We start from the raw sequence: 26,608 nt of genomic DNA on the forward strand, positions 1-26,608 counted from the left end.
AAAAAAAAAAGTAATAAATACAAGTTAAACATGAATATATACATTTATAAAAGCAAAAAAATAAAAGGAAAACCAAATAAAATGTTTACGTAAAAGCAACACACTGTAGCTCAAATGGCTTTGGAGATGGAAAACTCAAATTATTATTGCTTACTGGGTTTGACACCCTTTGATTATTTTTTAATTTACATTTTCCTTATTGAAAGTTCATTTTCCTATAGAAAAAGATATTTTGGCCTAAAATAGCCAAAATTAAAAAAAAAAAGTCAGTTGCTTTATTTTCCATATTTTTAGCAACTGGGCGAAGTTGTGATAGGACTATGAAGATACGGAAGGCTGCTGGTAGCTGCTACTGATACTGGAAAGCTGAAGACAAAAGGAGATGTAGGTGAAGAAGAATTTTTACTTCTCTCTAAAAGAGTAGCTGAAGGGCTAGCAGCCTCTGTGGCGCATGTAGTGGTCAAGACCTGAGATTCAAACTGCAGCAACTGTCCCATGAAGCTAAAGTTAGGAGAGATTATGCTCCTGCGTTGCTTCACAAACTCAAAGGCTTCTTCTAGCTTCACCCTTTTTTTCATCATTAGGTAAGCTAAGCAAATGGTGGCAGAACGAGAAATTCCAGCTTGGCAATGTACAAGTACACGTCCATGATTATCCTTGATTGAATCTGAAAGATAGCCAAAAAAAAAATATGTAAAAAAAAAACCTTTAAATGTATGTCTTCTTAGAAGATTCTTACACTAGATTCACACCTGTGTTCGGGTTTCGGTTCGCTTGGGGACCCCCTGGAACGGAAACCTAATTTGCTTAAAAAAGCAGTTACCTTCGGAAACCCGCGGACCTCATGAACTATAACAGAGTCCGTTGGGTTTCTGCCCGAAATGGGAAAAAAAATGTGGAGAGAAGTGTTCTGCTTGTAGAGCTTTTCTCTCCGCATTTTTCAAGCGGAATGAGGAAAGGAATCCCCAGGAGGAGATCGGGCGCAGGTGTGAACCTAGCCTTACTTTACATTATAGAAAGATCACCCTCAGCAGCATTCAAATTTGGTGAATACAAGAAACTTTATAATATATCTTATCTTACTAAAAAGAAAAATTAAAGAAAAAGCTTTCCTTCAGTTATAAACCTGAGTTACAAAAAAACAAAAAGTAAAATAAAAATAAAAAGTACAATCTCCTTTCTCTGTACCAGATATAAGAATTAATAAATCATGTAAAATAAATAGACATTAGGTATCCCTGCGTCCACAAATACCAGACCTAAAAAATATTTTTCCTGTATTTTGAACTCTACATCTGGAACAAAGACTCAAAAAGCTGAAATGCAGGTTTCTTTTTTTCATTTTGCCTCCAATAATTTTTTTTAAATATAAATCTAATCAGAATGGTAAGAATAAGAAGTACATCTGCACAAAAAATTGAAATAAACAAAAACACATCATGTCAAAGTATGAATATTGTTTAAGGGGTTACAACATACCAAAAACTATATAAATTTTGGATTGTCATAATTGTGTCAACCCCCAGAATTCAGGCAATATATAATTTTGGCTTCAAAACCAACCCCACAAAAAGTTGCACAATAGTTTTTCACTAATTCCACCCCATTTTGAATTTTTTTCTAGCTTCCTAGTACATTGTATATGTCTTTGTGAATGAAAAATCAATGAATGAATAAATGAATGAATGAAAATAAAAAATTATGATTGTGGAGTAGGAAACAAAAACTGGAAAATTGTGTCTGATGGGAAGAGTTTAAAGGGGAATGTCCAAGAGTAGAAAAAAAAATGCAAGTAGCTCCAGGAAATATTATAAAGTAAAAGAGTCCCCAACCTCAGTGGTGACGCCAGAATGTATGGAGTGACTTTAATAGGTTTAATTCTTGGACAACCCCTTTTTTAGTTTGTTGGGTTTCTGATTTAGTCGTAAAGGAAGTTTCACATTTGCCTTCCAAAATCTTCAGTCATTTCTTTGAACTCCAAAATCTTCACTTTTTATTGTAATTAACTGAAGTGAGAAATCATGAATATAGACCATAATGCTTCTTTAACAAATGACACTAAGGCCACGTTCACATCTGTATCGCAGCCTCGTTTGGAGACTCAGTTGCAGTGTCCGCCAAAAATTAGCAGAAGAGAAAGTCCTGCATGACTGGTACCCGCTACACCCAGTTATATTCAATGTGTAATTATAACGGGGTCCATAGCTCTTTGTATAACCACAATTTTTCTATGTCCAGCTCTCTGTTGTTCTGGTCCTCCAACGGACCAGAACAACAGAGAGGCAGCACTAATGTGAACCTAGCGTAGACATTTCTATGTAGGTGTATGAAAGCCATTTATATACACATTTGATAATACATTTTTTTTTTTTTTTTTTTTACTGAGGTAACAGGAAACAGATTTGTATATAGTGTAATAAACACTTACCAATATATTCTATTGCTTCCATGAACCAAGAGCTAATATCTGCTTTATGGTTATCTTCTACTGGTATACATTTATACTGAAAGTGACCTTCAAAATGGTTTGGGCAATCGGAAGACACATTCAGTAAGGCTGTGATACCTAAGGCATCCAACATGTCCCTTCGGGCAGCATGATAAGCACTCCCAAGGTAAAGGAATGGCAGGATTTCAACTGGACCACCCTGTTTGAAGAATAAACAAGATAAAAAAAGAAAGACAACAATTGTAACTTCATAATAAGGAAATATAAATGAGACATTTCAGCTGTGTCACCTCTAAAGGTCCTTAATAAAGTTTCAAGAAATACTAATCGCCATTGCCAACATTTAAAGGGATTATCCACTGCTATGATATGGTCATGTGACCAATGGACCTATTGTCATGTCTGAGAAGAGGAAGTATCTCAATATCATAGACAACCCTTTTAAAGAAACACTAAAAATTAATGATACAAGTTACTAGTGTCGCCTCCCTTTTGATCTGGTCCACCTAGAACATTGGAGAGGCAGGTCGCTAATATAGCGGCAACACACAGGGTCCGACAGACTCCATTGACTATAATGGGGTCAGTCACGAGTCAGTTGTTTTAAAACTGAAACCAGTGGAGGTAACAGTCTGAACTTTTTCCTCTGCCAATTTTCAGGCAAAAACTGCGAAGGAGTGTCTAACAGAGACTCCATCACAGATGTGAACTTAACCTAAACAGTCACTAAATTTGACCACACTGTGTCGGTCTGCAGAATTTTCATGCATGGGGGGGTACTGCTATGGTTAAGCAAAGATAGTGAGAAAGAGAGGTACATGAGAGGTACAGAAGATTGTCGGGGTGTTCTGCCAATTCACTTTTACCTGTGTCACAAGGAGATATATCTGACTAATATTTAGTTTTAACAAACTAGGTTACCTTCCCAGTTACTATGTAAAACATTTGTACATACTTAAATTATTCAATAGTGTTACCTGATCGTGCAGTGGTGTTGTACACGAACTGCAGCCCATTTCAGCAGAATCGATGCTGGTAGCGGCAGGGAGTGAAATACTGTTTATGGATTTGGATTTTGCACAGAATTCTGGGTACTCAGAATGAAATCTTTCATAGCCTCCTACAGCAGAAAAATGATAATGTTTAATGGAAACTGCAATTCCAAAGGAAAATCAAAAGTCATATGTCAATACGTGTTACCACAGCATTCAAGAATGATAGCGGATTATGAAATTAGAAGGAACACCGAGGATTATAACTCAATTATACAGTGAAGATGAAGTGTAGATTTATATCTGGTCTGAAAATAGTGGCCATATGACTTTTTTTTTTTTTAATTTAAGTAATTATACAACCCCATTTAATGATAAAGAAATTATAGCATCAGAATCCAAAGCGCTATTTCTATAACTTGTACAAAAGACAAAAAAAAAAACCCACCCAGTTTTCAAAAATCAGGGGCGAAATATAAAGAGGTATTTCTCTTCATTTTCTCTTTCATTGTTGGTCGCTGGTTACCCATGATGGGATGCCGATGCAGGGCATGGGCATTTAGTCGCTGCTTTCCGCTGCTGATTAGGCCCAGATGAGTCTAGTCAGCAGGGAGTCTCAAGCAGCGGCATCCACGGCAAGACCAAGCAGACGCTTATTTTCTCTGCATCCTGCTGCGATCTCTGCTTCCCATGTAAAACAATGAAAGGCAGACTATGGGCAGAATTCCTAGGTATGAACGGCCCCTAAATATGTTGAGTGGAACTGGTGGAAGCAATTGAAGGAACGGATTTATGACTGGCTGTTCTGCGACATGGCATATCACGTAAAAAGACTCCAACAAAGCTTCTAAATAGTCCATATATAGAGAATCTCTAAACACCCTCCCTCTATTGCTATCCATATAAAAAAAAAAAAAAAAAAAAAAAAAAAAAAAAAAAAAAAAAAAAATCGGTATTGCCATTAACATATTTCAACTCACACCAGGTTTAGAGGGTCCCTTAGAGTAAAGGAAAGGATGTAAACACTGTCAAGTAAGGGACTCTAGAAATCAGTGGCTTTTCAATATAGCAGTACAACTGCCACACACATTACTGGGATTGCTTTAAGAGAGTCTATCATTCCCTATATAGTTTTTCAAAAAATCATATCTTTACATAGCCTTTAGAAAGGCTATTCTAGGCATACCTGTCACTCATTGATCCTCGCAGCCATTTTTTTTAATTAACCTGGTTTTCTTGATATGCAAATTACTCTTCAGGGAGCACCGGGGGTGGTATCCCTGTGCCCTGAGCACTCCAGCTGCCTCAATTTCTCACTGCCCCTTTCTTTACAGACCATCCCTCCTTCTACACCTCTTCACTCCTTCCTTCAAGAGCAGCTAGTCTATATGCTGCACTAGTGCTCTCAGTAGAATATTGGTAGAATATGAAAGCAGAGACTCCTCTTTCGAACATCACCCCAAGTAAAACAAGAGGAAAGGGATCCTCACCAATCCTTCAAGGGAACCTGACACCTTGAAAATACAGTCCAATACACATGCTGCATGTTACAAAGCAGGATAAGCACTATATAACTTGTATTTTATATATTTCTGCTCTTTCTATCCTTAGAAATCTAGAGTCTCATTGATCCTCCTCTGTAGGACTGTGCACAGAGATAGCAGTCAATCACTAACTAGGACCACTGGATTCCTAAGGATGGAACACTGCTCCGCTACTACTGCTCTATAACAACTTGTCTAGAGATTACACAGTATTTTTAAGGTGACAGGTTCATTTTAAAGTGTAAGTGCACCCTCATATAAAGCAAAGTCAAACAGTCATAACAAACAAAGTAACAAGACTGACAGCAGAAAAAAAACAAAACAAAAAAAACCAAACACATGGTCCATCTGGCCTGCCCTTATATTATTACCATCTTTATCTTAGGATAGACACCTGACATAGAAGACTCGCATTTCGAAAAATGGTGTATAAAATAAATAATTACAACCCAAATCTGCTTAAAAAGAGGTTAAACTCGGACTCTATAGACTATAATGGGGTACACCAGGTTTCTTCCCGAAAAAAAAAAAAAAAAAGTCCTGCTTGCATTTTTCAAGTGGAATGGGGGATGGAAGCCCCAAACGGATGCAAGTGCAGGCGTGAATCTAGCCTTATAAACATGACAATTGAAAAGGTAACTGGCGTACCGAAACAAGTACCAGTCTATGCTCCTTTAAAAAGAGGACCTTTCACCATCTGGGGCACATGCGGTTTAATACACCGCTAGAAATTCTGACTTGGCTTTCCCGTTCTGTGCCCCCAGTGAAGAGCTATCGGTGCCGGTACCGTAGCTCTTCACTGTCCGAAGGGCATTTCTGACAGTCAGTCAGGAACACCCTTCCTCACAGCAGCATCTACAGAGCTGTACTGTGAAAGGGGGTGTTCCTTACCACCCAGCCATGACGCTAAGCGGTGAGGAACGGGCACCCAGTACTCGTCTATGGACGAATACTATCAGGAGGGGAGGGTGGCGTTCCTCACTGGTCTCACAGTACAGCTCTATAGACGCTACTGTGAGGAAGGGCGTTGCTGACTCACCTCTGACAGTGAAGAACTACGGTACTGGCACTGATAGCTCTTCACTGGGTGCACAGAATGGGAAAGCCAAGTCAGCTTTCTAGTGGTGTATTAAACCGCATGTGCCCCAGATGGTGAAAGGTCTTCTTTAAATAGAAAGCTCAGACAGCAAGTGACAAACAAGTGGATCAAATCATTGGTACCAAACCCCAGTTTTTCACCATAGCATATTAACAAAAATGGTCCAGAAAACAGTTCCTGGTCATGTCCACAATAAGAGGTTTTCTTGTAACACACAGTCTATGACTATTAAGTGACGCACATGTCAACAGGTAATATCAGAGTCGTAAAAAAGCTGGAGTCTGTAAATGTGGTCACCAAAATGGGAATAGAATAACTAGTAGCTACAAAAAAAACCCTATAATAGCATCGTGGCCATTTCAGATGAACATGCCAACTAATGTGTAGAACGATCTTACAAAGTATTACTTGCCTAGGAATCTTCTTTTACCACCACAAAGCGTCAAGCGATACATAAATGAAACCTACATCCACAAAGGTCCAGTTTGGTTTCTATGAAATGCTTAGCTTGAGCTACAGATAAAGCATGAAGAACAGTGTACACATTTGTGAATGAACTGTGGGGAAAATCTGAGTGGGAGGCAAGATTAACACCTCAGCTACAACTGGAAACACTAGCTCAGGAAGGAAGCGTAGCAGCTGTCTTGCTTTAATTTCCCAAGGGTGGCTCAGAATTTTCTGAATGGACCCAGGTTGCAACTGCATCCAAGGAAAGACTTCCCATGTCCATTAATTATCAGGCGCGCCTGCAGCGAGGAGCCTTGCTGACAGTCTTATCTGGAACACTGAAATGATTCATATTCATGGCAAAGCTGCACGTAACACCATCAATGAATATACCAATCGCATAGAGCATTTTCTATGGCAGCAGGTACTACCACCACACAAACACACCAAGAGGTATAGAAAGGAAGAGGGCCGACCTTCTAAATGATAAGAAATAACGCTTCTCTGGGGGTCAATCAATAAACCCTCTCTGACCCAAAAGCAATATGCCACAGTACATTTCTAAAAAATAAGATACATTTGAAACAACATTTGACAGAAAAGAGATCCTGTGAGCAGAAAAAATGTCCAGGCAGTCACACGCACATTATAAAAAGCAGGCCTGCTGTTTATGTGTAAACCCTGCTTGATGCTTCTAGACACTGGATGGGATTAGCACTGATGCCTTACCAGATGGGGGGTCTTAGAAAATCCTAGCAAGGCAATATTTGTAACGTGTGTGGCTGTTCCAGGCCTAGTAGCGCTAAGGAGGGGGACGGATGTCTGTGCTATACAAATAATGAGAAATTATTTTAGAAGCCTATAAAACAATGTACACACGGCAAGATAGGGATTTATTTTTTTCAACCAGGAAACTGTTCAATGTAGGCAGCTGTTTGGCAACAAAACAACTTATTTTAATACATTACTTGCAAAGACACCAATAGGAACCTAAATCTATTTTTCCATCTCAGGCAGAGGTTGCAGACATATTTTCTTAAAATTTCAATTGTGTTAACACGATGAGCACCCTCATCAATAAAGGGAAACCCTGATCTAATGCTTTGGTTTCCATAACGCAGTATGTTAAAACATTACCATTATAAAAAAATTAAAAAAAAAAGCTGAATTACATGATCACAAAAATATAGTAATATAGTTGGTAATATAGAGGAAGGTGAACACAAGCCACAATAATGCAAATCAGATTTCCTTCTTAAAGAAATCTAGGAATCCATTTTAGGGTTTTGGGCACATAAGACAATAGACTGGATCACAAAGAAAGAGCTTACAGCAAAAGTTTACAGGGAGAATGTTTACTGCATGCATCCCTTTCTGTCAGCAGTATGAACAAGGACTAATACTACTGCTGTTAACGTAACTAAAAGGAGGAAATAAAATTATATATTTCCCACACTTGTTTTACAGATCTAGGACTCATTGTAAAGCCATTGATGGAACACAAAGAAACACTGAATGAAAGAGATAGGTTTACGGTCCCCACTACCTCTAGAAAACAGCAAAGACGCTCTGCCATTAACCCCTTCCCGCCGATGGCATTTTTTGATTTTCGTTTTTGACTCCCCTCCTTCTAAACCCCATAACTTTTTTATTTCTCCGCTCCCAGAGCCATATGAGGTCTTAATTTTTGCGGGACAAATTTTTCTTCATGATGCCACCATTAATTATTCTATATAATGTACTGGGAAGCTGGAAAAAAATTCAGAATGAGGTGGATTTGAAGAAAAAATGCATTTCTACGACATTCTTACGGGCTTTGGTTTTACGGCGTTCACTGTGCAGCCAAAATGACATGTCCCCTATATTCTGTTTCGGTACGGTTCCAGGGATACCAAATTTATATGGTTTTATTTACATTTTGACCCCTTAAAAAAAAATCCAAAACTGTGTTAAAAAATTTTTTTTCTAAAAGTCGCCATATTCCGACGGCCGTAACTTTTTTATACGTAAGTGTACGGGGATGCATAGGGCGTCTTTTTTTTTGCGGGGCCGGGTGTACTTTTTAGTTCTACCATTTTCGGGAAATGTTCTTGCTTTGATCACTTTTTATTCAAATTTTTATCAGAATCAAAACAGTGAAAAAACGGCGGTGTGGCACTTTTGACTATTTTTCCCACTACGGCGTTTACCGAACAGGAAAAATATTTTTATAGATTTGTAGAGCGGGCGATTTCGGATGCGGGGATACCTAACATGTATATGTTTCACAGTTTTTAACTACTTTTATATGTGTTCTAGGGAAAGGGGGGTGATTTGAATTTTTAATACTTTTTATATTTTTTTATATTTTTTTTTTACTTTTTTTTAAAAAAATTTTTTGCATTTATTAGACCCCCTAGGGGTGTTGAACCCCAGGGGGTCTGATCACTAATGCAATGCATTACAATGCTAATGCATTGCAAAAAATCATCATCTCTTTTGCAGGCTGCATAGACCAGCCTGCAAGAGACAATTTGCAGACAAGCCTGGGAGCCTTGTAGAGGCTCCCAGCTGTCATGGCAACGTGACGTCGGCCCTGGAGCATGCTCCAGGAGCCGGTGATCACCGGCAAAATGGCGGCGCCGGAGGGGTTAATGCCTCCGATCGGTCCGGGGACCGATCGGAGGCATTAGAGCCGGTTGTCTACTGCTTAAAGCAGTAGACACCCGGCGGCTATGGCGGCCGCCCGGCTCCCGGGCGGTCGCCATAGTTACAGACCCGACATGCGCCGTACTATTACGGTGCATGTCGAGAAGGGGTTAAATAACCAAAAAGGAGGATCCTCCTGTTCTCCTTATTCTGATGCCTGCTAACCTGCAGGATCAGTGGTCAGCTAAGTAAGCATCTACAAGCATTTCCTAAAGATGAGCAAGTAGTATTCGATCGAATAGTCGAATATTGAGGTCTACTCTAATCGAATTTTACATTTTTGAATATTTCACTATTCGCTCATCTCTACTGTACACGTTTTATTTTTAATGCCTACGTTGTCCTAGTTCCTGTCCCACCTCCCCTGCATAGTTATTGGTGTAATATAAAGCGCCAGGGAAGGTGGGCGGGGAATCGAATTTTTACTGCGTTTACTGCGTGGTATTTGACCGAGTACAAGTATTTTGAATACTGTAGTATTCGATCGAATACCTACTCGATTGAATACTACTCGCTCATCTCTATTGGACACCAGAGCAGCATTAGGATTGAGTAGTGGATGATGAGGAATAGCTGAGTGAACTGTGCTGCAGTTATGGGAACTATAGTGGGGTCTCATTCGAGTCTGTGGAACGCCATTCCAGTACCTAAAAGTGATACTATTAATATTACAGCAGGTGAGCAGGATAAAGCCTGACATGTAAACAGTGCCAGTAGCTGTGCACCCAGGGAAACTTCTGATCTGTAGGAATCCCAAGTCCCGATCCTCAGCTGACCTAAAACTGATAACCTGCTTTAATGATTAGGCCAGGAATTTTGTAAAAGGTGGAAACCCCTTTGAGGTCATCCAAACTCGTCAACTGAGCAGAACCAGTTAGTTATCTGGTATGCACGGGAGCCTGCCCGACCCGCTCAATGTCACATGTTGAGAAGAAGATTACCATTTGGATTTCAATTTGCTCGATCCATCTGATCTAAGGGTAAACAATCCTTTACCAATGGTGTCTGACAGCGGCTTTCTCCCCTATCCTCTATAAGCATACTGAGCGTACCATGCAGGTGTAGGGGGAGTCCGGAAGACTAACTGTGGCTGCCACCTATCTAGTATGTATGGCCATTACCATACATGAGGTGCATAAATACCTTTGTTTTAAAGGGAATATGTCACAAGAAAAATGCTGCGCAAACTGCAGGAAGAATATTATAGGGTAGACTGATGTATGATTTTATGGGAATAGATTTAGTATAACTTGTCATTTCTTCATTGAAACCTTTGCTCTCTGTATGCTTAAAAACACTTATCTTGTCATGGGGGCCATTCTGCATAATGACTGACATTCCCATGTATGACTGTGTATACAGATTTAGCTATCACTCCATGGTAGGGCCATCCCCCTGACTAGATGACTATTTTTAGAAACAGAGAAGGCAAATATAAAACTAAATAAATGGCAAATTATATAGTTTTGTGGGGAAAAATGCAGTGGGGCAGACTTACAAAGAGTGTATTGTACAAATTTAGACTAGACAGTCCTAAACCGCATCAAATTTATCAAACTTCGGATGCAGTTTGATAAATCTGGCAGATTGCTAGACTGTCTAACACTTATTAATTGCCTTTATAAAAAGGGAGTAGCTGAGCAAATTGATATAGGGTTTTCTGGGAAAGATTCAGGATAATTTGTCACTTGTTGACCTAAAAAAGATAATTTGGAGTTTAGGAGTCCAGGGGCGTTCAGACTCAGATTCTACTTTTAGAATGAGTGTGCATACTGAAATGGCTCTCCATCATTGAATAAGATCTTCCAATGTACTGCTAAGCTAATATGCACAGGATTTTAGATCAATAAAATACAAGTTATATAGATTAATCTACTTAGCTCCTCCTACTCCATAACATACTACCTGCAGATTAGATAGCATGTACAACCTGAAGTGTTCTCTTTAAGGGTATGTTCACAAGCGGAAACCTTTTCCGACATGTGAACTCTCCACGCAGCTAGCCCCGATGGGATGCCGATGCAGTGCACTGGCATTTTGTCGTGGCATCCCACTCCTGATTAGGCCCGAATGAATGGGCCTAATTGGGAGTGAGACTTGCACTGCGGAATCCGCAGGAGGAAGTGGCACGTTGCTTCTTATTTTTCCCACTAGCGGAAAAAAATTACTAGCAGAAATAAAAGTGAGTAGCTCCCATTCAAATGAATGGGAGCCTTTTTTGCAGGTGGATTCTGCATCGAAATCCACCTACAAAACAAAAAACTCTGTGTAAACAGACCCTTAAGATGTGTTTCAAGTAAAGCAATCTTGTTTCAACTACTATATACAATTTTGTAACTTCGTTATTAAAACATAGCTTTACATTAATTACTCTGTAGCAGCTTATTGATAGTTTCTTTGGAGTAAAACAAGTCAGTAAATGCAGTCAACTCTGGCCTATTGTACCGATCAATGTAGTAGTGAACAAAGAAGTTTGTAATCTGGATTTGTACTGTGCAGAATCCATTATCATTCAGTCTCCCTCATTTTAAGGCATCGACTATTGAAGTCAACAAGCCACGAAGAGATCTACTACAAAAAGATGATGAGAATTATAGTCTATACCTGCTGAAAATACAAACAGGTGAGATGTCAATGGGAGTGGGATTATACAGTATTGTTAATTGACAACAGGTATGTGTCTTAACAGATCTTTATTCACCTGCACCAATTCCAATTCTTTTCATCCTTCATTAGACTCTGCTCCACCGATTCCAGCACAGTACAAATTTTTCCCTTTTGCCCACATCACCCCTCTCTTGTCTTGGGCAAGAGTTGGCAAAAAGGTTGTCATTTAGAGCTCTCTAACACTGTCCAACCAGAGCCGGACAGAGTCAGAGCTCAGAATCATGCCCCTTGCCAATTTTAGCCCAAAGCCCCCCCCCCCCACTTGACAGTGGAGAGTCTAAACATATTAGAAGCCAGCAGCACTAATTGCTCAAGAGCGGTGGGGAATAAATAAAGGAATTCCAAGTATTCTGGTATCGGTGGAGCGGCACCAGTTAAAGGATGCCAAGAACTAGAATCAGGGGAGGTGGTGAAAGGTCATCTTTAACAGAGGACACTTTTCTTGTTTTAAAAGGATCAAATATTGGTACCAGAGTTTAGCAAACAGACAACCGGCAGAAAATTAGCAAACAAACAGCAGCTGACTGGTCAAATGACTAAATAAGATACAACAACAATATTTTGGAACTTTAATAAAAGAAAAAATTTCACAAGTGAAATTCTTATCCAATAAATACAATCCAAATACATAATATTATATAGTATATCCTCTCCAATACAAGCTGAACATGCATAAAAGCCAAAATTAGAAATCAAATATAGAAGTCACTAGCTTTCCCTTACGACTGGTCATGCGTTTTAGCAAGTTACAGCGAAGACAGCAATAAGAGAAAGCAAATAAAGCTTTCAATTAAGTTACAGCACCAGCGTTACCCAGTGAGGTTAAAAAAAAAAAAAAAAAAAAAAAAGACAGAAATGACCCCAGGACAGCCAAATAATAAGCGTTACCAATAAATGTATACAATAATAATGGAATGGGTGTTTGTCTTTAACCATTATTAATTAGATCATATTTTAATTATGCATCAATAAACCCTAGGTCACTTTAAAATCTAGTTGACCTCCTATGTAAACTGAGTTTGTGCTGTACATGATACAGCTTAAAACTCCAAAGAATGGCCTCATAGAATGTAAGCTCTTGTGAACAGGGCCTTCAGTCCTATTGTTTGATATGTTTATTTCTTTGTCACATTGTAATGCATCATATTGTCTGTTTCTGTGCCCTCTGATTTGTAAAGTGCTACGGAATATGTTGGCGCTATATAAAATTTATTATTATATGATCTAACAGCAGATAAGTCATAGTAATGTACATTGTTACTGGCATACAAATACTGTCATATCTCGCTTCCATATGTGCAGCGACAATATAATCCTTTGTTACTTCCCTATAAATTCACAACTACACTGCCATGCTACTCCAGAGACCTCGCTCCTTCCATGATAGTTATTGCTATTGGCTGCAATGCAGTGAACAGAGAGGAGAGAACTGGCTGCGGGGGAAGCGACTGAGCGAGTGTGCCCTGCAGCACTCCATTCAGTAGGTGGACCTGCACATTGCTATATGCTTTGAACAGTAGGTGGCATTTTATCAGCAAACGGAAAATAATTTTTGGAAACCCTTATGATAAATAAGAATTAATGGTTAGAAATCCGGATTAGTAGTTTGGCTACGGACTGCAATGCCACTACATAGTAACACTGCAACTTACATTAAAATCCAACTGGAAACCCATTCCTTTGTTAGTTTAGTTTTTAGTTACCATCTGACAGGTCCAGTGACCTAGGAGAGGGTCTGTGTGCTCGGATCGCTATTGCCCCTTCAGCACTAGTCAAGTTCTTAAATAAATTTGAATCATCTTCTTGTCTCGTTTCTCCTGCACTCAAGCTTTCATTTTGAGGAACTGGGCCTAGACTCACTTGAGACTTGTCAGAAGGTAACTGGCTGAAGTGGTAGGAGTGTCTTCTGACAGTATTCCTATTCTTTATGTACACGAATTCTGTATTTGGAGGGGAAAATGCTGTTATATTTGCTGAAAATATGTCATTTTAGACCTGAACCCTTTGAATTGACTTTTAATAATTTGTGAAAAAGGTGAGGAGTTCAATAAAATGAATTGAAAGAGAAAAACCCATGAATAAAACATGGAGAGGAAGAAGAGGGGAAGAAAGGAAGTGGCTCGCTCGACGCCAGTATATGATACTGCTGCTAGTCTCATGACTCCTTATCTCTTCAGATGATTTTTACATTTACGGTTATAAGTGATCAATGGAATTAACAAATCCTTTATATTTTATTTCATATACTTTTCTAATTACCAAGCCCAAATAGTCTGACAAAATACAAAAAAGCTGACAAAATGTACCCTAATACATCAATGAAATAAACATAATATATTCATTATTAACACCTATTCATTAATATTGAGGATTAATAGATACATTGTGCCTGTTTTCATAAGGCATTATGCCTTTTCTTTGTTCCCAGCACTGTATTCTATCATGGGGAGATGGGAGGGGGGCAAGGGAATATACAAAACAGTATTTAGAAACCAGGGTGGCCAATCTCCACATACCTATAAATATTGACCCTGGCTGACACCAAACTATTAGCACAAGCTTGCACTAAGTCAATGAAAGAGAAAGCCAAAACAATGTAGAATTGTACATTACAATAACACTAGGCTAATTGCCATTGAGGGTTTCCTCGACTGTCAAGGAGGCAACAGCCCCTTGTGTCTTTTCATTGGATAATACAAGGCTGGAGGAGTGGGGGGGGGGGAGTCAAGAGCTGTTAATGCTCATTCACAGACAAAAGACAAGAATTAGAAGAGTAAATGCTAAATATTTAGCTCCTAAAAATATATTTATATACATATATATATATATATATATATATAATATTAATAAAAAGACATCATTTTAGAATTCATCTAACACAGTGTTATTGTGGGTGGGAGAAGGGGAATAGGTCAATGTCGTGATCAGTGGTTTCTGTATATAGAAGGAAAATTATGAATGGGAATGACTAGTTAGCTTCAAGAAGTTATGAATGAAGTAGAGGGCTACAGACGGCGAATTGCTTTACAAGGAAGATGCTGGTCCTTCTGAGTGGCAAATATGTCATAGGCTTATGGTTATAGGCTGCTTATTATATTTAGTACAGTAAGGTCATAAATGACCATAAAACACTACATTTTTATAAAACAAATTATATAGAGATTTTAATTTGACAGAGCAAGACTGGTCTTATTTATTTTTACAGCATTCTGGTCTGCGTAAAGAGACAAACAATGAAGTAACAAGGCGTTTTCTCAAGCTGCACAAGACCAAGGGTCAAGGTGTTGCCTGAATTAAGGATAGACTAGAAATATAAACAGGTGTCCTATTGATAAGATTAGCCTGCTGGCAAACAAAGGAATTTGACAATAGTAAAAATGGCAAAAATCTACTGTATTCAAGTTCCCAGCTCGCGGTCATGTTTCTCATCAGATAAATATTTTACTTTTTAGAATAAAATATACCATTGATAGTTATGTGTCCGATCATCATTCTATGCAAAAGGAAAACACAAATTCAATGAAAGGACAGAACGGAAGATATTCTGAAGGAATAAATAACTACAGCGAAAGGAAAGAGGGATGCTGACCCTTGGGTCACTACTCCATGCAGAGTCCTAGTGAATTAATTTTGGTATGACAATTGCAGGCAGCCATCTTTGCAGGTAAATCCAACCCCTGGAAAGACTACACTAGTGGGCACTAGAAATAACCTAAATGTTCTTCTAGCTGAAACTACTACCTGGTGGATAAGAGGTCAGCAATGTCACCCTGTGCTGGCACACTGCAGACTCCAATACACTTAGTATATGTCCAGACACCCTGTAAACAATGATGTGTACATTCTCCATACCTGATCCACAATACAATCCTACATAGCAGGCCAAGCATATGGATGAGTAGCTACAATGAGGAGGCCAGGAGCCCCTGGCTGGCGTTACCTTTCAGCAGGCAGATGTCAGCGCTGTCAGTGTCCTTGCGCAGAGCCTGCACCACCAGGGACACGGTGCTGTCCTCCCGCAAGGACTCGGCTCTGGGGCTCCTCTCGTCATACACGATGATGGCGGAGTAGAGCCCGGAGCGCAGCCTTCTCAGCACCTCCTCCTCGTCCTTACTGCCCGCCGGTAACATCTGCTCCAGGCTGACCGAGCCCTTGGCCCGGCGCCGTACAATAGTATTACAGCGCACGTTTACCGAGCCCTGGATGAAGCCTGCGCTGTGTGCTAAGAAGGGTCTGCAGTCCAGGAGCAGGCAGGTGCCCGGGCTGCTACTACTGAGGTGCTTGCCGCTCCGGTGATGCATGGCTTCCCTCTTCAGCAGCCTCTTCAATACACTGCAATCCATCTCCCTCAGCTCCTCCATGATCAGCATAATAGTGTGCAGGGAGCCAGCACAACCACTACTCACTCACTCTCACACAAGCCTGCACCGGCGGACGGAGCGCTCACTGACGTGCTGACTGACTACGGACCAGTGAGTAAGGCGGCTCGGCTGCACGTTGTCCTTCTCCCCGCCCTACAGTTGTGACGGCTCTATGGCTGCTGACAGGGAGGGAAGGAGACAGAATAGAAGAGGGGAGGGCGGATTACTGAGCCTTCACCCGCCACACATCCTGCCTGTCACACAACAACCACTCACACTGCTGCTTACAGTCTATTAGTGCAGGCTAGAAAATACAAGCCAGCATCTGATTGGTTGCTATGGGCATTGTCAGTGCTACTTTACTGTAACAGCTGGTGGATGTAGGTGCTGAATGGTGGCATCATGGCATGTATGGGCCGCAGACCCTTCTATAAAGAGGCGGGGGCTGAGGGAGGACTCCTAGTAAGTCCTGGTTCACATCTGCGTTCGGTATTCTGTTGGAGGAATCTGCATGGGGACCCCTGAACGGAATACTGACCAATGAAAGCACATGGACCCCAAGTGGAATCCCCGAACGGAATACTGATGTGAAGCAGGCCGAAGGCAAGCAGAGATTGGGCTGCATTCACATCTGTAGCAGAGACTATATGCAGAGACATAAAATCACAGACGACTAAGTCCTGAAAGTAAGGCTTTTTAGTCTGAAGATGTCACAGGGAAAAGAGCGATACTGGACAGACACTATTCTAGTCAATGGGATTTGGGGGGCTCCGTTTATGTACGGTTTTAGTACTGATGGGAATTTTGCCTTGGGATCATTTTGCGCCACTCACTGAGGAGACAATTCTTTCAGCTCCTAAATATTAATAGAATGACAGACTCAAGTAGCGCCCCCTGTAATGTTAAAAAATATCATAGAGAAGCTTTCTTCCATCTTGTTAGTGTTTTATACAGAAGATAAAGATGTGCGTGCAGGAGTTTATCTTCCATTTGAAAAGTAGCTTCTGAGTGGCCGCCACACATTCCCCAAATTGGTTTAAATAAAGTAGCAAAGTTTTGTATTTTTTAAGGGGTTAATATATATATATATATATATATATATATATATATATATTACTGCTGTAAACATACCGACCCATAGAATACAGGTGACATATCATTTTGGCTGCACAGTGAACACCGGAAAAACAAAGCCAGTAAGAAAGTCACACAAATGATTTTTTTCTACAATTCCACCCCATTCTGAATTATTTTCCAGCTTCCCAGTACAATGTATGGGGTATTAAAGGGAGTCTGCCAGCAGGACAATCAGTATCAGACTAATGATAGTACCTTGAAGAGAAGCTATGTATTATTTATTCTGCATTGCAGCTCCATTTTCCTGAAAATCGTTGTTTTATTTGTATGCAGGTTAGCTGTACAGGGGGGTTGGGGAGAGTCCGATTTGCAGTTAGAGGTGGTTATCTGTAGCAGATAGTGAAGTCCAAGTAGAAGAAATGCCCCTAAAAGCTAATTTTAATGAAAATGGAGCAGCAATGCAGAATAAAAAATCCATCTTTGGTAAGTGTAGAAGCAGCCCTACAACGTACTGTCAGTTTGATAATGATTTTCTTGCTGACAGACTCACTTTAAATGCTACTACTATGAAGAACAATTTGTCCCACAAAAGTTAGAGGTTGTCCGGGCAAAAAATTACTTTTAATATAGGTCGGGGAAGGTGAAAAAAATATGCTCCAGTGTCCTCCCAGTGCAGTCCGGTCCTCTTGCTCTAGTTTCTAGAAGTGAAACTCCTCGTCAGCTATGACATCCCAGATCTTTTCCGCTGATTGGCCTCAGTGGTCACGTGATCGCTGAGGCCAATCAGCAGCACTAACAAGTGACCCCGGGGATGTCACAGGCAGTGACATCACGTGTCCTTGGCTTGGGCTGCTGATTGGTCTCAGCAGTTACGTGCGGTGGGGACTAGCAGACAGCAATGGACTAGCAGAAACTGACCGTGCTCGGAAGCATCGTGCACCAGGGAAAGGTGAAGATGATTTTTTTTCACCTTCCCTGGCCTACCTACAATATAACATTTTTGCCTGGACAACCTCTTTAAGCTCTCAAACAGGTTTTGGGAAAGTGGGGAGTCAAAAATGAAAACAGAAAATTGCCTGCGGCAGGAAGAGGTTAATAACGCAGTTTCTCATAGGTCAGCTGAAAGCAACAGTCTTAAAAATGGCACACGGCGAGCGTAACTATACAAACAAGGCACATTGTTCTGCACTCATGAGCACAGCTGCATTCTATACAGATACACTATAGGGCTTCCTTCTTTCTACTATACATGATTTTCAAAATTTTGTCAGAAAAAAAAAAGTAGCCCACTCTATAATACGACTATAGAAGTGGAAATCTCCCTTCTTGTATGGCGGAGATAGGAGGAAAGCATTGCTCACTACTGTGTTCACCAGTCACAAACAGAAGTGCCCCTTAAGGCTAGTTCACACGGGGCAAGAGGGAGCGGATTTTGGCGTGGAATCCTCCTCAAAATACACCCCCTCACAATAGATGTCTATGAAGACCACTAGCGTTCTTTTTTCCGCTAGCGGTTTGTTCCCGATAGCGGACAAAAGAAGCGAGCTGCCCTTTCTTCGAGCAGATTCCGAGGCTGATTCAGCTGCGGCGTCCGTCTCGCGACAACACCCTCCGGACTAGGGCCTAATCCAGAGCGGAAAGCCGCGCCGTGAATGTGCACACTTGTCAGGTTTGCATACTACTAAAAGTGGATGTGCTGCGGCTGAGCAGATCTACATGAGGATTCGCTCTCTGGGTTACGCAGACATTGATTTTATGTTGAATTTACAGCAGAAATTCTTCGAATTACAGATAACATGGAGTTGTGGTAAACCCAATTTACAGGTATTGGATGTGACATGTTTTTGGATTAGGGGTGTCTGGGTGGGGCCTTCCAGCGAAATATAACATGAAACCCATCATGTACCCCAGTTTTGGGCAGCAGATACGAGGAGCTGCACACCACACCTTCATTCAATGCATTGCGCATACAGAATTTCTGTCAGTGGCCGTGTAGACATAGAGCCTTCCATTCAGGACAAAACCAATCTCCGTGCGGATCCTTTGTTTACAACATAACCTCTTTGTCTCCAGAGCTTTTTATTCACATATTTCGTGTGCTGCTCGCCCCTCCTCTCACAATCACTTGGACTCGCCCATCTTCCCTCGTTTAGTGAATGAAGCTGGCGAGGAGGCAGCAGTGAGCGCCATAAATGAAGCGTGACGTCACCAGAAGGGCGGGGCAAGCGGCTGGGCCAGAGCTCTCATTCATCAGAGCGTGTTTGGGTGGGAGGGAGGAGGAGACGAGTGTGAATGGAGGAGAGGGCCCTGCGGTAGCGTTTGCTGTTGTCACACGTACTATGCTTGTGTCATTCATAGAACTAGAGACAAAGGCGGCGCGCAGACTGGAGAGATATGTGAGCTGGCTAGTGACCTGCAGCTCCTCACAGAGAGGGGGGATCAGATGACGGCCGTATAAAAAATACATCCGTGCAACCCAATACAGGGCGCAGTGTGTGAGGACGGCCATAGCTGCAGAGCCACGTTATTATCCCCCATCATCAGCACAGAATTGACAAGCAGCACAGTCCGCAATTGTGTGTTATTAGTTGTGAGTCTCCCATTATACACAGCTATACTAGATTACATACATACCTTATATCAGGGTGAGGCATAGAAAGGGAGTCTGTCGTTGGTATTATGCTTTATTCTGTTATTAGTATACAGTTCATTCACATACAGCTTAATGACAGGTAGATGTGCAAGCATTGCATTGCTGGATGATTATTTACAAGTTGGGAACTGCCTGGCAAATCATAAGAATTAGGGCTCGTTCACATCTGCGTTCTTCTTTCCTTATTGCAGGTTTCCGTTTCCTGCATAAAACAGAGGCAGGAGACGGAAACCTGCAGGAGTCTCTCTCACCCATTCATTTGAATGGGTGAGAAAGCTGTCCGGCCGTGCGCGGCAGTGAGCGTTTTGCGCTCTCCGCCGCGAAACCGGGTTTTATAATCCGGACACAGAGTCGGACATGCAGTACTCTGTGTCCGGATAAAAAAATCCGGTTTCGCGGCGGAGAGCCTAAAACGCTCACCGCCGCGCACGGCCGGACCCGATCTATGGTTTCCGTCTTCTGCCATGCAGAAGACGGAAACCATAGTACGGACACATTGAACGCAGGTGTGAACCCAGCGTTAGCAGCTCACCGGCCCTATCTCTTGGGATTCTACATCATGCTGACATCTCTTACACATTATAGATCTAGAAGTGCCTGATGAAGGGTGAAACACCCGAAACGTTGCACTAATAAATGAGAATTTATGAAGCATAATTTCTACTGGAGGGCGGTTCTATCCTTTCTTGTCTAAGCGGCATTGTGTCTAAGACATTGATACAGTGTTCAGCAGCTGGCCAGTTGTGTGTTGTCAGTACTTCCGAAAGCTGGATAGTACACGTATACTATACAGCTTTCCAAGGTACTACATGCAGGACTTTTTCCTCTCCGTTAGAAAAATACGGACAGCAAGTGTCCATTATTTTTTTATGGGGATATTATCACTCCATAGGGAGAGACCACCAATTAGGTGTGTGGAGACTTATTAAGCCATGAGCGCTCCACTGTGCAAAGGAACATGGGAAGAATATGCAAATCTGACTCCCATGATGTAATTAACAAGCCAGTGCCTCAGGCACACCAATAGAGGGCACTGACTGAGAATGTGCAAGTCTATCTGGTATAATCCCAACATCATTGCAAACAAAGGCCTCTGAGAAGGTCGGCATGATGTTAAAGAGAGCGCCCTCTATTGGTTTGCTTGACTGAGGCTCTGTCTTCCTAATTACATTATGGAAGATAGACTTGCACATTCTCAGTGAGCACCCTCTATTGGTGTGCATACTTGAGGCACTGGCATCCTAATGACATCATGGAAAGTGAGGGGGAACCCAAGGCAAGGAGGCGAGGCGGGCAGATAGGCGATCTGCCTCCATGGAGACCTATTGCTTATCCGAGGCACGATATCGGCAGTCGAAAAGGCGAAGTAAAACCACTGAGCGGTAGTACAGAAAGGGATCAGGTAGACCAGCCCCCCCATTAGTCTAATGCCGGGTGAGGGATCAAAGGTTAAGCCTGCTACGGGAGGGGCCCCAAACAAAATGTCTGAACATTGTCTGAAGGGTTGCGAAGTAATGCCTAGGCATCGGGAAAGGGCCTAGAAGAGGTAAAAAACCTAGGAACAACGTCGTTCTTCAGGGTGTTGATACGTCCAAACTAGGACAAGCCAAGAACCCCAGGCCGTAGGCTCTCAAGTCGACCGTAGTCTTCTCAAGTAAAGGAAAGTAGTTCAGAGCGACCAGTTCAGAAGGAAACTGAATCCCTAGGTATTTAATGGAGTGGGGCTGCCACTTTTAAGGGAAAACTCACAGCCAGGTGCGCCACTTCCGACTGGGCGAGGGAGACATTGAGGGCCACACTTTTCTAAAGGTTCACCTTGAAGTTGGAGACGTTGCCAAAACGCCGGAACTCGTCGAGGATAGAGTGAAAGGAGACACAAGGCTGAGTGACATAGAGAAGATCATCAGCATACAACACCAGCTGGACCTGAGAACAACCCACCTGAAGGCCCAAGATGTCCAAACATTAAGTGCAGGGCTACCGCGAGATGTTTTATTACAAGGGTGTAAAGTAAAGGGGACAAGGGGCAGCCTTAGTGAGTGCCATTACGGACCGGGAAGGAATCAGACAGGAGGCCGTTGGAGCGGACCTTAGCTGAGGTATCACCGTATAACAACAGTACCTTGTGTTGAAAGCCAGGGCCAACCTCCACCTGCTCTCCGGTAGCCCGCCGAAAACCCCAATAGACGTGGTTGAACATCTCAGTGTCGACGGACAGGAGGCAGAGGGGGGCATTGTGGGAACGCACAGCGCCGGCGACGAGAAGGGTCTTTCAGATGTTATCCCTAGCTTTGCGGCCTGGGATGAAACCGACCTGGTCAGTGTGGATCAAATGAGGCATCAAGGGGGAGAGGCGATTCGCGAGCAACTTAGAGTAGAGTTTGATGTCAACATTAAGGAGGGAAATCAGGCGGTAGCTTGCGCAACAGCTGGGATCTTTACCGGGTTTGGGGAGGACAGTGACAAGTGCAGAAAGAGACTGTCGTGTAAAATGGGTGTTCTCATCCAGACTATTGAACACGCAGAGCAAAAGGGGGACCAGTGGTTGCCTACAGAATTTGTAAAAGCAGGGGGTAAAGCCGTCTGGGCCCGGAGATTTGCCCAACGGGGTCAACTGAATGGCCATCATCAACTCAAGGGAGAGTCAAGGGCAGACCTCTCAGCTTCAGCGAGAGTAGGGAGGGCTGTAGCGGCAACATATTCCCGTATTTTAGTAAATGCCAACTTCGGGTCCAAGTCAGCATAATGCCCCCTAAGGATATACAAGTCATGATAACATTTGCAGAAAGCATCTTCGATAGCAGTAGGGTCGTGTACAGTTAACGCAGCGCTATTATGAATTCAAGGGATATAGGTTGCCGAGAGACGGGAATGAAGGCGTCTAGCAAGTGAGCGGTTGCACTTAAAAGCAAACTCATAGAAGTACTTCTTCTGCCTGTCCCTATAGAGTATGGACATCTCGTCTAAGTAAGAGCGGAGCTCCTCCCAGCATTGAGGAGTTTATTGAGGGTTGAGGGCGCCAGAGTCTGTTTATAATCGGCCTCCAAGGAACAGATGCGAGCCAGGCTAGAGGAGATCCAAGCCGAGCGTTACCTTTTAAGGTGTGAGCCGTGCTAGATGAAGACGACACGAAGAACGCTTTTGAGGGCTTCCCAACGTGTCAGGAGAGGGGTCGCATGAGTAAGTTCAAACTCCCGGATCATGACCGCAGAACGACATGTTGCTGTCTTTGAGATGCCAGGTAAAGAAGCGAGAGGTAAGGCCAAGGATCACAAGGGAGAGGGAAACCAGTGTGTGGTCCGACCAAAGCACAGAGCCGATCCGAGATGAAGGGGAACAGGAGAGAGCATGATGGCTGACCAGGAAGAAGTCCGAACGCCCATAGGAACCATGAGCAGGGGAGTGTTATGTAAAGCCCCGCCCCTGTGGGTTGAGAAGTCGCGACACATCGAGCAAGCGATGGGAGTGTAGGGAAGACTGAAGCCTACAGAGCTGAGCAGGGGAGAGGCGTCAACGGATGAGTCGAGGACAAAGTTAAAGTCGCCCCCTAGGAGGAACACCCCTTCGCTAAAGTCGGCTAATTTACCCAGGAGTGACCTCCAATAGACCATCTTCTGCTGATTGAGAAGGTAGCATCCTGCAACGGTAACCACTGCGCCGCCAATGCACAATTTCAAAAAGACATATCTGCCCCCAGGGTCTAGCACAGAGTCCAATACCTCATGCTGTAGAGAACGATGCAGGGAGATGGAAACCCCCTTGGATTTGGAGGATGGATTGGCGCTGTGGAACCACATGGGATAATACCTGCTGCGCATATCAGGAAATGAGTCTCCTGGAGAGTTAGAATGTGAGAGCAAGATTTGTGACATTGATATAAACTTTGATTTCTCTTTTGGGGAACATTAAGTCCCCTAGCATTAAAGGAACAAAGGGTAACAGAAGCCATACCCTAGCAACTCAAAAAACAAAGTAGGGAAGAAGAGAAGACGAGTGAGGGAGAGACAACGACAAGACTAGACAAGGACGAGGGAACGAACCAAGGAAAAACGGAGACAAAGACAAGGACAGTCACAAACACCACTAAGTGGGGGGAGGTGCTTCCCTAGAAATGGTGGCGAGAGATGACAAAAAAAGCACCAAAATCACGCTACACAGTAGCACGAGGACCCTGGTGGGAGACGAGCCTTCTAAAGACAGCGCCGCCCCTCCCCGAGGGACCCGGGCCAATTGTAATAACAACCATCTACAGTAAAATATCAAATCCAACCGGACTAATAAAGAACAAAAAGAATATGCAGGAAAAAAAGTAAACCACAAAAGAGGACAAAAAAGCAACAGAAGTGGCCGAACCCCCAGCAAAAAGGCGACGCTCAAGGGCGCCGACGGTGGTCGAGGCAGGCTAGACCTGCGCAACAATGACCACCTTCGGACCCCCCGATGCGAGGCCCTCAGCATATAAGAAGAGGTGAAATGAGACCAGATAGTCCATGATCATGGAGGTGGAGTGTCCCGTGCCGCCAGGGCGCCATTAACAGTAGGGGTATGAGAGCGTCTGTGTTGACAGGACTTGTGTTGGGCTCTCGGAGGAGGAAGCACTGGAGGAGCACTCGGGAGTTACGGCCAACTGGAGATATCAGGCGGAGGCAGACTGAGGACCAGTATGAAGGAAGGGATCTCGTCAGGATGATGAAGAGCCAGAAGCTGTCCCTCCTTGCGGACCTGCAGACTAAACGGGAAGCCCCAGGAATAAGGAATGTGGTGATGGATCAAAATGTCTATCAAAGGCTTGAGGGTATGGCGCTTGGCCAGGGTGAGTCGAGAGATGTCAGGAAGAAGCATCAAAGGATGGTCCTTGTAGAGGATTTGCCCAGTCTCTGGCTTTGTGTATGATCACCTCTTTTAGCTGGTAGCGGTGAACCAGACAAAGAACATCTCTCAGGGTATCGGAGTCAGGGGCACACGGACCCATTGACCGGTGAGCTCGGTCAAGCTTCAGGGGAGAGTCTGAGGGAGCCCCCAGGAGCGAGTTAAACACAGAACGAAAGTCCCATCCAACTGCTTTGGGTCAACGCATTCCGGGAGCCCCCGTTTGCGGATGTTGTTCCACCTGTTGCGATTTTCCAGATCGTCTATGGTATCTGTAAGACGCTGGAGCTGGAGGGAGTGGGCTTGAAGAACAAAGTCCTGCGAGCACAAGTTGAGCACAAGTAGCAGAAGAGGAGGGCTCAACTATCGCTAATGACGCTTCAAGCTCCGAACGGAGAAAGATTCTGCAGGCAACTTGGCATTATAGGACTACTCCAATCTCAAAACATAAGCCTCCATGTTGGATTTGGTAGGAATGGCGCTAAAAGTAGTGCTATGGCGACGCAGCTTGCCCAGACTGTTCCCCAGGGGGGCCGCCATGTCAGCGAGGTCCAGAGGAGAGGAAAGCATGGGGATATTGCTACCACTGCCACTGCTGCCACAAGGAGTTCTAGAGGACCCTCGGGCTTGGGTAGAGCAAGAGGAAAGTCCAGTAGACGGCCACCGGAGTTCCAAGCAGGGACCCTGGGGAAGGAGAGCCAACTGAGGAGGAGCAGGAGTACTGTGACCCACAGTGGAGGGCAAGACCACAGGAGAGGGAGGCAGAGATGTCCAGTCCAAATCCATTTCTGAAGCGGAGGCAGGGGGGAGGGAGAGGTACCTCTGAGCATGCACTGTACAGCTCCTAAAGACAATTGCAGGAGAAGTCCCTCTTGTGTGTCCCTCAGAGAGCCCTGCACAGGGCTGGAGAGAAGAGAGGTCGCAGAGTGGTCCAGGGAGCAAGCTGAATCAACATCGTGGCACTGCTGGGAGCCGGCCTGTGAGAGCGGGAGTGCAGCCATGGAGGAAGAAGGAGCGGGCGTCATCTTGGGGGGCCCGTGCAGTGCGGAGAGGAGTTGAAAAAGCCGTGAAGTGCCACTGAAGAGGACATCGCCGGCGGTTGTGAGGAGGACCTGGCTGGTCCACGTCAACTTTTCCACATGAGGAGGCAGGAAGGGAGCCAGTTGAAGAGCAGGAGAGTCGGCCTGGGGATCCAAAGGTGAGGAGCTCAGCTAACTTCACGCCGCCATAGCTAGGCTACGCCCCCTTATTATGTAACTTAGGAGTCCGCTCAGTAGCTCATTCTGATGCATGGACCTTTGCCAGAATAGAAATTAGAAGTTTTTATTTAAAAAAATCATATATATATTTTTTAAAAATATTTTATTACCATGTTAGTAAAGGTCCCTATCTGATTGACAGCAGGCATTACTAAGTTGGTGCTTAGTCTTAACTAGTGAAAAGGAAAATGTTAACCCCCCCAAAAAAAAAAAAATTATTACCCAGATATCAAACTCCATCAGTGGTGTTAGGAAGAGCCAGGTATTGTCCAATGCCCAGTCACCTAAAGAGATGGCTGGGTATTGGGGCAATTGCTGGTTAATACTATTAGGCTGGGAAGGGCCAAAAAACATGGCTTTTTGAACCCTGGCAATGTGAGGCTGCTGCTGCTTGTTATATGTGACTGGTTATGGAAAATTGAGAGGGACCCATGTAATTTTTTTTTTAAAAAAAAAATTATTTTTGAAAAATTATACTGGTGCATTTTTAGCATAGATGTGGC

General features: G+C 43.1%; 1 protein-coding gene across 1 annotated transcript; it reads right to left on the reverse strand.

Moving 5' to 3' along the window:
* Positions 1 to 289: 289 nt before the first annotated feature.
* DUSP4 (dual specificity phosphatase 4) lies at positions 290 to 16,400 on the reverse strand. Its single transcript, XM_075264690.1, has 4 exons — positions 15,827 to 16,400; positions 3,427 to 3,569; positions 2,429 to 2,648; positions 290 to 667 (listed from the first exon to the last, which is right to left on the reverse strand). The coding sequence occupies exons 1-4, from the start codon at positions 16,254 to 16,256 to the stop codon at positions 291 to 293; spliced, it is 1,170 nt and encodes a 389-aa protein (XP_075120791.1). The 5' UTR covers positions 16,257 to 16,400; the 3' UTR covers position 290.
* Between the last annotated feature and the right edge of the window lie 10,208 nt (positions 16,401 to 26,608).

This window comes from Leptodactylus fuscus, chromosome 1 (genome assembly GCF_031893055.1).
Source record: "Leptodactylus fuscus isolate aLepFus1 chromosome 1, aLepFus1.hap2, whole genome shotgun sequence".
Taxonomy (NCBI): domain Eukaryota; kingdom Metazoa; phylum Chordata; class Amphibia; order Anura; family Leptodactylidae; genus Leptodactylus; species Leptodactylus fuscus.

Coding starts and splice junctions, on each gene's coding strand:
- DUSP4 (XM_075264690.1), bottom strand. CDS start 16,256: ATGCTGATCATGGAGGAGCTGAGGGAGATGGATTGCAGTGTATTGAAG. Junction 2,649..3,426: donor CAACACCACTGCACGATCAG/GTAACACTATTG, acceptor TTCTTCAAACAG/GGTGGTCCAGTTGAAATCCT. Junction 668..2,428: donor GGAAGCAATAGAATATATTG/GTAAGTGTTTAT, acceptor GCTATCTTTCAG/ATTCAATCAAGGATAATCAT.